Raw genomic sequence first — 12148 nt, 5'->3', positions numbered from 1 at the left:
CCTGCTGCAAGTGGGATCCTCCCGGAACCCATGTCAGCTGCATTGGCAGGCAGAGTCTTCACCACTGAGCCACCGGAGACGCCCTGGACTCATTTTCTTGACTAGAGAAGCGGCACTGGAATCCTGGGCCTGGATCTCCTTCTACAGACACAACTGTGATTGTGTGCACCTCTGCCGAGACAAAACAGGGAGCAAATAGGTCCTTACCTTTCACCAAGACTTGGCTTTCTGATTTTGGAGCTGTTTTTGGATGGGCTGTAACTTGATGTGATTTGACCAAATGCATGCTTTTCTCTCTCTCTCTCTGCTTTATGACTTTTAATTTTTTAAATTATTTTTTAATTTCTGTTTTTTTTTACAGCAAGTCCTTGTTGGTTATCTGTTTTAAACATAGCCATGTGTACATGTCAAATCCTAAACCAAAGGCATGTTTTTAAACTCCTGATGAGGGAAGCCCTAAATTTAGACCCAGGCTCCCAGTGCATGCGTTCTGAATCCTGAGAAACACTGGTCTATGGGAGTAGACTATATGCCTGGGTATAAATTTGCTATAAATTTATTTTCCTTTGCCTTTGCGATGTATCTCATCTTTTTTTCTCCTTTACTTCCGTTGTATTGTTGCTAAAAATAAAGGAAATAGTAGTGTTATTTGTGTGTGTTAGTTGCTCAGTCGTGTCCAACTATTTGCAACCCTATGGACCGTCGCCTGCCAGGCTCCTCTGTCCATGGAATTCTCCAGGCAAGAACACTGGAGTGGGTTGCCATTCCCTTCTCCAGCAGATCTTCCTGACTCAGGGATCAAACCCAGGTCTCCTGCATTGCAGGCAGATTCTTTACCATCTAAGCCACCAAGGAAGCACCAGGAAGTTACTTGCCTGGGGCCTGTTATCATGTTTATTGTACTTCTGCTGGTCTGTCTGTGAGGTCAGAAAGGTATATCTTTAATTCTTCAGCTTAGAGCTTTCTGGCCATCTTGGGTTTGGGAAAATCAAAGAATTTCCCTAAAGGAAACTCTGATAAAGAGCCAGCAACATTGCTTTGTGTTACGGTGAGGTGCCAGAAGGAAAGGAGTGCCCACACAGTGGGCGCTGAAGGCCTCTCCTGCAGGCTGGCCGTCATGCCTGCCAGATGGAGCAGGCTGGTCTCAGAGAAGGGGAGGGGAGAATGGAAGGAAGGTTCCACCCCTTCCCCTCACAGAATTAATGGCTGTTTTTCAGCATGAGACGAGTTTGGGCAGCATCTGAAACACTGCCCACATGAGCCACAGAGCAGAGGGTGGGAGGTAGGACAAGCCTTGGGAATCACAGCGTAAAAACAAGAAGGCATGTGGTGGCATCAAGGCAGCTGCCATGTTCCTCTGCAGCCAGTCCTTGAAACCTAGGTCAGGTATATGCAAGATCAGAATTTTAGCAGGGTTGGAAAAAGATGATTTCTGACTCTGTGTACCAAATGTGGTGTATGAATTTAAGTGTGGTAAGAGAATCTACCTTGCATGTTTGACATTTCTAGAAATGCAAGGGTTATGGAGTGGTCAACGTTTCTTACCTAAATTATGTGAAACTCCCCACGGGGGTCGCATTAATTCTGTTCTCTTCCCACTGGCTGGAAGCCTGGATGTTACCTGTGTGATTAACTTTCCCTTCTAAAATTCTCATCCTAGAAATTAGAATAAAGGATTAATTTCTGAAATTAAGATCTCCTTTGTAACGTGAGGTGGTTTTTCTTAGCTCAAAGACATCTTCCCCTTTGATAAGAGTACATTGTTTGCCAGGTTTTTGAGATTTCTTCTATAGTCATTTTTCATGCCTAGTGACAGGTTTGTGTGTTTCTAAAAATAACACTCAGAAAATGTATGTTTGGAATGATACAGGAGCTTTTCTTGAGTACCTGCTAAGGTTGACCTCAGGGCTCAGTATCCCCACTGAGTGCTTAGTGCGCGCCAGGCGTCTGGCTTCCCCGTTGTCGCTTGGGCTGTGCCGCGCCTCGGCTGAGGCATCTCATTGTCATTTGGGGTCTCTGTGCATGCTCCAGTTGTGACACAGGCCTCAGCAGTTGTGGCACGCGGGCTTAGTTGCTCCTCAGCATGCGGGGGTCTTGGTTCCCCGACCAGGGATTGAACCCACATTCCCTACATTGCAAGGCAGACTCTCAATCACTGGACCACCAGAGAAGCCCCAGGCTTCAGGTTTAATATCCACACAGCTGTGAATTTTCCAGTTTTCCTTCTGCTGTTGATTTCTAGCTTCATTCCATTGTGATCAGAAAAGATGCTTTGGGGGAAAAAGAGAAAGCATACTTTATACAATTTGTCTTTTAAATTGTTCGGACTTATTTTGTGCCCAACATATGGCTATCTTGGAGAGTGTTCCTTAATCACTTGAGAAAAATGTATATTCTACTGATGAGCAGTGTTCTGTATATGTCTGTCAGCTACAGTGGGTCTACAGCGTAGTTCAGGTTCTCTTTCCTTACTGATCTGTCTGGTTGTCCTCCAGGCAAGAGAAGCCTGGCAGGCTGCAGTCCAGAAGGCCCCACGGAGTCAGACACGACTGCAGCAACGTGGCGTGCACGCTGGTTGTTCTGTCCCTTATTGGAGGTGGAGGGTTGAGGTCTCCTCCTGTGACTGTAGGTCTTTTTCTCTCTTCACTTCTGTCAGTGCTTACCTCATATGAGCTGTGATGTTTATTGTATACGTTTGTAATTGTTATGTTTTCTTAATGAATTGGCCCTCTTGTCATTATATAACATCTTTCATTGTCTCTTGTAACCACTCCATTCTAGAGGAGATCAATCCTGGGTGTTCATTGGAAGGACTGATGCTAAAGCTGAAACTCCAATACTTTGGCCACCTCATGCGACGAGCTGACTCACTGGAAAAGACTCTGATGCTGGGAGGGATTGGGGGCAGGAGGAGAAGGGGACAACAGAGAATGAGATGGCTGGATGGCATCACCGACTCTGTGGACATGAGTTTGAGTGAACTCTGGGAGTTGGTGATGGACAGGGAGGCCTGGCGTGCTGTGATTCATGGGGTCGCAAAGAGTTGGACATGACTGAGTGACTGAACTGAACAGCTTTTTGGCTTTAAAGTCTGTTTTGTTTGATATCAGTATATCTGAGTAGTATATCTTCTCTCTTTGTTTACTATTTGCATGGAGTATCTTTAACTATCCTTTTATTTTCAACCTTTGAACATCCTTACATCTAAAGTGGGTCTCTTGTAGATAGAATACAGTTGGATCTTGTTTTTAAAAAAATCTATTCTGCCAATCTATGTCTTTGGACTGAGGAGCTTAATCCACTTACATTTAAAGTAATTGCTAATGGGGAAGCACTCAATTGTCTTTTGTTATCCATTTTCTGTACATCTTAAGTTTATTTTTCTTGTCCCTTATTTCCTTCCTTACTGGCATCTTTTGTTTTTAATTGACTTTTTCACAGTGATCCGTTTTGATTCCCTTTTCATTACTTTTTGTGTATAGATTTGTTTTCTTTGTGGTTACCATGAAAATTACATTCAACATCCTAAAGTTCTTAGTCTATTTTAAACTGATATCAACTTACCTTCAATATTGAAATTTTTTTGTTCTCGAACATTTACTATGTACCAGGCATTCCCTTAAACTTTCCACATTTACCTCATTTTAATCTTTTTAGTAACCTGAAATGCAGGTATGACTATCTGTGTTCTACAAATGAAGAAACCAAAACTCAAGGATAAAATTAACTCCAAAGCACATAGCTTGGAAGTAGCAAAGTCAGAATTCAGTTTGATCTGTCACACCCTCCCATGTTCCATCCAGCACTGTGAAAAGCTTGAACTCATATTTCCTCTGCATTTGTCACATCGGGTGGGGGTGCAACATGGCTTTGTTAACACTTGCAGCTGACTAGTCCCGTTCTTTTTTTTTTTTTTTAATTTTAATTTATTTTATTGGAGGCAAATTACCTTTCATTAATATATTGGTTGGTTTTGCGATACATTGACATGAATCCGCCCCGGGTGTACATGTGCTCTCCCTCCCGAACCCCCCTCCCACCTCCCTCCTCCCCATATCCTCCCCCCATGTCATTCCCGTGCACCAGCCCCAGGCATCCTGCATCATGCGTCGAACCTGGACTGGTCACATATGCTAATATACATGCTACAATGCCATTCTCCCCAATCATCCCACCTTCACCCTCTCCCACAGAGTCCCAAAGACTGTTCTATATGTCTATGTCTCTTTTGCAGTCTCGTACACAGGTTTCAGGTTTCCATCTTTCTAAATTCCATATATATGCGTCAGTATACTATATTGATGTTTTTCTTTCTGGCTTACTTCACTCTGTATAATTGGCTCCAATTTCATCCACCTCATTAAAACTGATTCAAATGCATTTTTCTTGATGGCTGAAAAATACTCCATTGTGTATATGTACCAAAGCTTTCTTATCCATTCATCTGCAGATGGACATCTAGGTTGCTTCCATGCCCTGGCTATTATAAACAGTGCTGCAATGAACATTGGCGTACATGTGTCTCTTTCAATTCTGGTTTCCTCGGTGTGTATGCCCAGGAGTGCAATTGCTGGATCATATGGCAGTTCTATTTCCAGTTTTTTGAGGAATCTCCACACTGTTCTCCAAAGTGGCTGTACTAGTTTGCATTCCCACCAACAGTGTAAGAGGGTTCCTTTCTCTCCACACCCTCTCCAGCATTTATTGCATGTAGACTTTTGGATAGCAGCCATTCTGACTGGTGTGAAATGGTATCTCATTGTGGTTTTGATTTGCATTTCTCTGATTATGAGGGATGTTGAGCATTTTTTCATGTGTTTGTTAGCCATCTTAATGTCTTCTTTGGAGAAATGTCTGTTTAGTTCTTTGGCCCATTTTTTGATTGGGTCACTTAGTTTTCTGGAATTGAGCTGCAGGAGCTGCTTGTATATTTTGGAGATTAATCCTTTATCAGTTGCTTCATTTGCTATTATTTTCTCCCATTCTGAAGGCTGTCTTTTCACCTTGCTTAGAGTTTCTTTTGCTGTGCAGAAGCTTTTGATTTTAATTAGGTCCCATTTGTTTATTTTTGCTTTTATTTCCAATATTCTGGGAGGTGGGTCTTGGAGGATCCTGCTGTGATTTATGTCAGAGAGTGTTTTGCCTACGTTCTCCTCTAGGAGTTTTATAGTATCTGGCCTTACATTTAGCTCTCTAATCCTAGTCCCGTTCTTTATAATTGACGACTTTTATTTTTTATTTGACATTTGACATGGATGTATATGCAAACGTGGAAATTGTAACTCAAAGTTGTGACTTAAAAGTATATACATAAAAATAAAAGTTTTTGAAGTTTAAAATGGCCAACGTATAGTTAATGTTATAGTTAACTTATAGTTATATAACATACTTAACATTAAGGAAATTTTCCTTAACATTCTTTTCAATAATTAAGCAAAACTCAGAACTCTTCATTAGAGTGATGAGTATACATTTAAAAAGCACAATCAGTTCAGTTCAGTCAGTTCAGTCGCTCAGTCATGTCCGACTCTTTGCGACCCCATGGACTGCAGCACATCCAGCTTCCCTGTCCATCACCAACTCTCAGAGCCTGCTCAAATTCATGTCCATCGACCTGGTGATGCCTCCAACCATCTCATCCTCTGTCGTCCCCTTCTCCTCCTGCCTTCAATCTTTCCCAGCATCAGGGTCTTCTCCAATGAGTCAGTTCTTTGCATCAGGTGGCCAAAGTATTGGAGCTTCAGCTTCAGCACCATAGGTTGGATCATAGGGGGTTGTTTAATGAATACGTTAAACAGTGTATTCTTTCTTCTTTAATAGTCTATTACCGGAAACATTAATCGGAAGCATGTGCTGCGTTCATTTGTTGGTATTTTATCGCCAGATTCTTGGAGATGTTCTCCTGAAAGACAGGATGAGCCTGAACAGTGCAGGTGAGACATCTTTGTAGTTCCTTACTTGTAACAGTGTCCCATGCTTTGAGTAAATGTAACCTCTGCCAGCCTGTATCTTCTGCTTCTGATGGTGACAGCTGGAATAAACTATTTAGAAGAGCGTCAGTGGCCATCAGAGACTTCCTGTGCGAAGTCTTGTGCTCAGTGTGCGTCCTGTATGAGTTCAATATGTGTTCTGTTCTTTACCGAATACACTTTCCACATGTTAAATTCTGGAGACTTGAGATCCAAATTTCATATCTAATCATGTTTTTCCCTTAATGTCTTTAATAATGTTTTTACTGGCTGTTTGGTATACATATCCTCTTTTTGGGAAGAGAACAAATTACCCCCAGATAACTTTTAATGCAAGAGGTTTGAACATCAATAAAATTGGTGAGACCAAGTGAGAGGTATTCAAGGGCTCTATATTGCAGCTTTTTCATCAGCTTGAAACTTTTCCCGAGTAAAATGTTAAAAAGTAACTTTAAAAAAATCAGCAAGTTGTCACCCATGATTGAACTTGGCCAGAGATTGGCATGTGTTGTAAGAATTACCTCTAGAAAAGTTTCATTTTGTTGGATATTCTTTATTGAGTGGGTACTATACACCAGGGCCCTGTCACAAATGAGACAGGCACTGTCATCCTTTTCCTGGTGGAGCCACAAACTTCAAACCCAAAATTATGTGAGTAATCCTTTTTAACCTGAAATGTTCTGAAGGGAAATGCACAATAAGAGCGTACACTAGGAAAACCTGCATTAACCTGAAGGATGAAGGAAGGCTTTTCCAAGCAAGGGGTGTGTAAGACAAGGCCTGAGACAGGAGTGAGACATACAGGGGAGACGGGTGGGCTTGGATCCCTTCTGGCTAGAAGGACCGGCATGTCTGAAGACCCAAGGCAAGAGAGTGCTGAGTGCACTGGCCGAATGGACAGTGAAAGCAGGCCGTGTGGCCGGAGTCGAGGAAGGAGAGAGAACCCCAGGGTGGCTTAGCACTCGTGGACAAGCGGAGTTCGCGTTAGCCACACATTCTCTCCCGGAGACGCACTACCTGAGTAGGCAAGGAGAAACGGAACTCAGAGAAGCACCAGCATTCCTCAAGGAATAATCACAGCTCTAAAGGAGGCACACTTTAAGCCTTTCAGTCATCACACGCCTTTGAATTTGTTTCGGTGACTCTAGAAAAACTTCCTGAATGACATGACGCCTTAAAGAGGGTAAGGCTTATTAGGTTTTTTATAAGTAAGAAGGCTACTCAAAACTATTGAGTTTATTTGGATCTGAGCATCTGAATGAGCCTAGTAAGACCTAGAGGAAGGATTTTTCTCAACTGAGAGCACAAGATCGTAGACGTCACTGCCCTTGCCATTTGTGGAGTGTCCTTCCTGGTGTGCATCTTGGCACGTACCCTTATTCATTGTGAAATATCAGTATTCTCCTGCATAGTATGTAGGCACATGGCCATCTCCTGAGTCCTTTCAACGTCACCACCACCATCTGTTGGCCCCAGGCTGAGGTCCTTCCCGAGCAACGGGAAACTGGAGTCAGGCCTGACCCGCCCGCCCTCTGCCTCCTTTCCCTTGGCGCCTGCTGGTTCCCGCTCAGCCTTCCAAGAGCATGAGTGCCTTATAATTGGAAGATGCCTCTTACCACACCACACTTTAGTCATGAGGAGGAAAGGGAGGTAGGAAAAAAAACACAGAAAGAAAATCAGGATTTTCCAGTCTTACTCTGTTCAGAGCCACCTTACTCTCATCCTGAAAGCTCTACTTGATACCAGACTCATTTTGGAACCCCCAGAGTGTGGATATGGAGACAGGTGGGGATGAGGGGAGCACAGCTTCCAGCCCCACAAGAGGTTGAAGTGGGTGGAGTGTGTAATCAGCAAATCATGTGGCACAGTAATTTCAATCCGAATGAATTTGTATGTCTATTGCCATAAGTTACGTTGGATGAAGCTTATATAAAATCCTTCCTGTTCTTTTGTATTTCAGATTTAATTAGTAATCCGGTGCTGGCTACCTTCCCCAAGCTCTTAGAGGAGTCAGACATAATGGATGCACTCAGGGTGGGTAGTATGTGTCATGATGGAGGCCTGCTGGGCCCCAGAAGGTCTTCAATTCATCCTTTCATGGCGCTAATTGAACTCTGGGTGTTTATTTCTTTAAAGAAGCTTTTCTGAAACCTTGTGCACAAATTAGAAATATTTACTTGCAAGTGAAAGTGAAAATGTTAGTCACTCAGCCGTGTCCAACTCTGAGACCCGGTGGACTGTAGCCCTCCAGGCTCCTCTGTCCGTGGAATTCTCCAGGCAAGAATACTGGAGTGAGTAGCCATTCCCTTCTCCAGGGGATCTTTCCAACCCAGTGATCGAACCCCGGTCTCCTGCACTGCAGGGGGATTCTTTATTGTCTGAGCCACCAGGGAAACCTGCACTTCATTCTGTCTCTCCCTGACCATTTCCTCACCTCAGCAGATACAATTGTACAGAAGTATGGTATTTGGCAGAGTTTTCTGTTTTCATGACTGTCTTACCTTAAAAGCTTAATGATACCTTACTGTTCAAGTGCTATGTTGGTGTAGCTTGTATGGATATGTTAGTGTTTCACTGATTCTGTTCTTCAATTAGCTTTTTTTAATTTTTATGTATTTATTTATTTTTGGTTGGGCAGGGTGCTTGCATGGGCTTTTCTCTAGTTACAGTGAGCAGCAGTATTCTCTAATACCTGAGCTTCTCATGGCAGTGGCTTCTCTTGCTGCAGAGCACAGGCTCTGGAGTGTGTGGTTCCAGTAGATGTGGCTCCTGGGCTCTAGAGCACAGTCTCAATAGGCGTGGTGCACAGGCTTAGTTGATCCATGGCACATGGGATCTTCCCGGAGCAGGGATTGAACCCATGTCTCCTGCACTCCTGTGTTAGCAGGCGTATTCTTTATCACTGAGCCACCAGGGAAACCTGTTAAATTAGTTCTGACTTGTAGCTTGTGAAGAATCGCTTGCTGATACATTCCGCCTACTTCGTCTGGTTCTGGGTCCTTAGGACTTGATGCCTAACTAGAGATCCACTTCTTACATGTGCCGGTTCTATACATGGTTTTTAGCTGTCTGCAAGCTTACTTACAGAGTGAAGTTGCAGAGATGTGGCAAAGACTTGCGAATACTCAATCTTGTGTTTCTGTTTGCTTTTTAGAGTTCCTGGGCTGAGAAAGAGAGTACATTAAAAAGATCAGAGAAGGTAACGTGGCGGCCCGTCCCGAGCGTCATGTTCTGTGCTCAGTGCTCACTGCACGGCCCGATCACACACCTGCTTAGGCTGGAGCAGCCGTGCTCACCAGCCCTGCTGACAGTGCAGCCGTGTCGTTACGGTTCCAGAGGCGCCTTCGAAGAGGGCGCGGCTGAACGACTCTAAGCATTTAAAAAACGCTTGATCAGCACAGTCATTTCAGACACGCTTTTTTTTTTTTCCTTCCATTTTTAGTGTCTTTATCTTTCCCATGTTCCTTGGGGAGGTTTTTTTTTTTCAGTTTCTTTTTTATTTTTTAAATTATGAAAGCATGATAACACATTTACAGGAAACTTGGAAATATAGAGCAAAGTTACATGCAATTCCACTGTATATTACAGTTATTTTTTTAAGTAGATAAATTAAGATTTTTAGTTGGTATTTCAATATCAAGCTCTCAAAAATTAATAGAATGAATATGCAGGAAAGGAGAAGGATATAGTAGACCTGAAAAACACCATGAACCAATTCAGCATAATTAATATGTACACAGTTTTCACACAACAGTAGGCTCCAAGTCCTATTCAGCTTCCCATAGACTATAGGAGACACTGGAACATACCCAGAGACATAGAACAAGTACAAACATTTGATGGTCTAAAGGCACTGAAACCATCAGAGTCTGTTCTCTGTTCTCTCTTGCTAACTGTTGGATTATGTTAGAAATCAATACCAAAAACCTTTGAAAATAACCCACCTATTTTCAAGTGCAATGTGACATTTATCGAGAGTCAGACCACTGAGTTTTATTGAATTGAGGGGAAGTTTCTAGGCCAAAATGTTCCAGCTGCCTATCAGATTTCTCTCATTTAAAAAAAGAAAATCCCTAGCTCTCGAAGTCCACATCCGGCACAGAGAAGTGAGAGGAGACTTGGCATAAGCTGCAGCTTACCCGTGAGCACGCGTGACTGTGTGTCCGTGGCCCAGCGCGTGCCATCACCAAACAGACTTGCAGCCGTCAGCGTGCAGTGGCGTGACTACTCTAGTCCAAGACTGACAAACTGTTTTGGTAAAGGGCCAGAGAGTAAATATTTTTGGCTTTGTGGGCCACATGCTCTCTGTCTCAAAGACCCAGCTCTGCCTTTGTAATGCAAGGCAGCTACAGGCGGTATTAAACACCTCAGTAGGGCTGGTTCTATGACACTGCTTATAAAAAGAGATGGAGGTGGGCTGCATGGGGCCCATGGTCCATGGTTTTGGACTTTTAATCTGAACTTTTAATTATCCTAAAGGAACATGGAAGAACAAAGAAAGACACTAAAAACTGAAAGGAAAAAAATGGGTGTATATATTGTATCCTTATTTGAGCTTCCATTCGACCCCAATTGGCAGGTTCTTGCTCAGTAGTGGACAGGTGCCGGGCCTCGGGCCTGTAAAAGCGGCCTCTCCAGCTCCCCCTGGAGGGGTCGTGTCTCACTGCAAACCGCCTGCACCCCTGCAGTGCCCAGCTGAGCTGTGGAGCTGGATTACCTGCCCTTGGGATGTCACCCGGCTCCTGTTCTGGGGGAGCTGGGGTTGACGGCTCATCCTTTACTCCTCGGGCTCTTCCTCTGGATTTCAGGCAGGGCCCTTGCTGCCCTTCTCCTGTAACACCTTGAGCTAAGCCAGTGACCCAGCTGGCTTCGCACTGTCTTCTTAGTTCCATTCACCTGGAACCGCACCCTTGTCCCCAGAATTAGACTCAGGGCCCCAGTCTCCTTGATGGGACGTGCGAGATCCTCCGTGGAGCTCGGTGGGCGCCCTGGCTTCAAGGAGCCCCTCTCAGACCCTCAGAGACCGCCTGTCGCTTGCCCCCGAGGTGACTCCTGCTGCCCGTGTCCTGATTGAACAGCGGTTCAGAGCCCGTCACCTGGCAGGCACCCCGGCGCCTCCATCCCACCCCTCCCTCCACAGCTTCTAGTTAGCAGAGTCCCTAGAATGTAACACTTGAGAAGTAACACTTGAGCCCCGGTCCGCTCACACTGACTGCCGTTGCGGGTGTTCTCCCAGGGAGACAGGGAGCTCCTGAAGGCGGTGTTCCTGCTGGTTTACCACGACTGTGCGCTGCCCCTGCTGCACTCTGCGCTCCTGCCCCCGTCTAGATGGGCAGAGGAAGAGACTGAGGCTGCCCGGTGGAAGGTCATCGCCGACTTCCTCAAGCAAAACCAGGAAAATGAGGGCGCCCTCCAGGTTCTGCTGTCGCCAGAAGGGGTCCATGAACCTTTCGACATCTCCGAGCAGACCTATGACTTCTTGGGTGAAAGAAGGAAGAACGCAGCCTGACAGCAGTGGCCTTCGACCCTCCGCTCCCCACTGAGCCGGACAGACCCTCCACGACGCCCCGCGTCACATGGCCAAACCAGAACTGACGGCCCCGTCACTTTTCTGTACGGGCCACATTCTATAGGAAGCATTTATCTGACAATTTGAATATGTGTCAGTACAGTAAAACAAGTTTTTGTAAGTAATATTGTATAAGTTTAAAGAGATTTTTTTCTTTTTTTTTTTTTTCAGAAAACAACTGCTACATTTCTTTTAAAACTGAGTATAATTGAGTATAGTATACTTAGGGTGAGAGGGTCAGATAGCATCGCTGACTGAATGGACATGAGTCTGAGCAAACTCTGGGAGACACTGAAGGACAGGGAGGCCTGGCGTGCTGCCGCCCGTGGGGTGATAGAGTGTCGAGCACGACTTAGTGGCAGAGCAACAGCAACATGTTGATGTGAGATATGAAAGTTTCAGGTATACAGCATAGTGGCTAACAATTTTAACAATTATGTTCTATTTAAAGCTTTATAAAATACTGGCCAAATCCCTTGTGTTGCATAGTATATCCGTGCACTATGCTTGTTTTATCCTCAATAGCTTTATCTCTTAACCCCCACCCCTGTCTTTCCCATCCCCTTTCTCCTCTCCCCACTGGTAACACGTCTTTTCTCTGTGTCTGCTG

At 44.5% G+C, this 12148-nt stretch overlaps 1 protein-coding gene across 3 annotated transcripts in view; it reads left to right on the top strand.

Annotated features, from left to right (window-relative positions):
• The window catches only part of NPHP1 (nephrocystin 1), a 66424-nt gene extending 54276 nt beyond the window's left edge, over window positions 1–12148 (top strand). For 2 of the 3 annotated variants that reach the window (XM_088841684.1, XM_055400426.2), the window contains 4 exons: window positions 5821–5933; window positions 7930–8003; window positions 9124–9168; window positions 11206–12148. In XM_088841684.1, coding sequence (XP_088697810.1) covers window positions 5821–5933; window positions 7930–8003; window positions 9124–9168; window positions 11206–11478 — 505 coding nt within the window. In that variant the 3' untranslated portion in view covers window positions 11479–12148. The remainder of the gene's footprint in view (window positions 1–5820; window positions 5934–7929; window positions 8004–9123; window positions 9169–11205) is intronic. The other variant, XM_055400424.2, reaches the window with a different exon arrangement.

This window comes from Moschus berezovskii, chromosome 11 (assembly GCF_049115385.1).
Source record: "Moschus berezovskii isolate FMDL1 chromosome 11, NW_MosBer_1.0, whole genome shotgun sequence".
NCBI classification, from domain to species: Eukaryota; Metazoa; Chordata; class Mammalia; order Artiodactyla; family Moschidae; genus Moschus; species Moschus berezovskii.
This window is presented reverse-complemented; position numbering and strand designations above follow the sequence as displayed.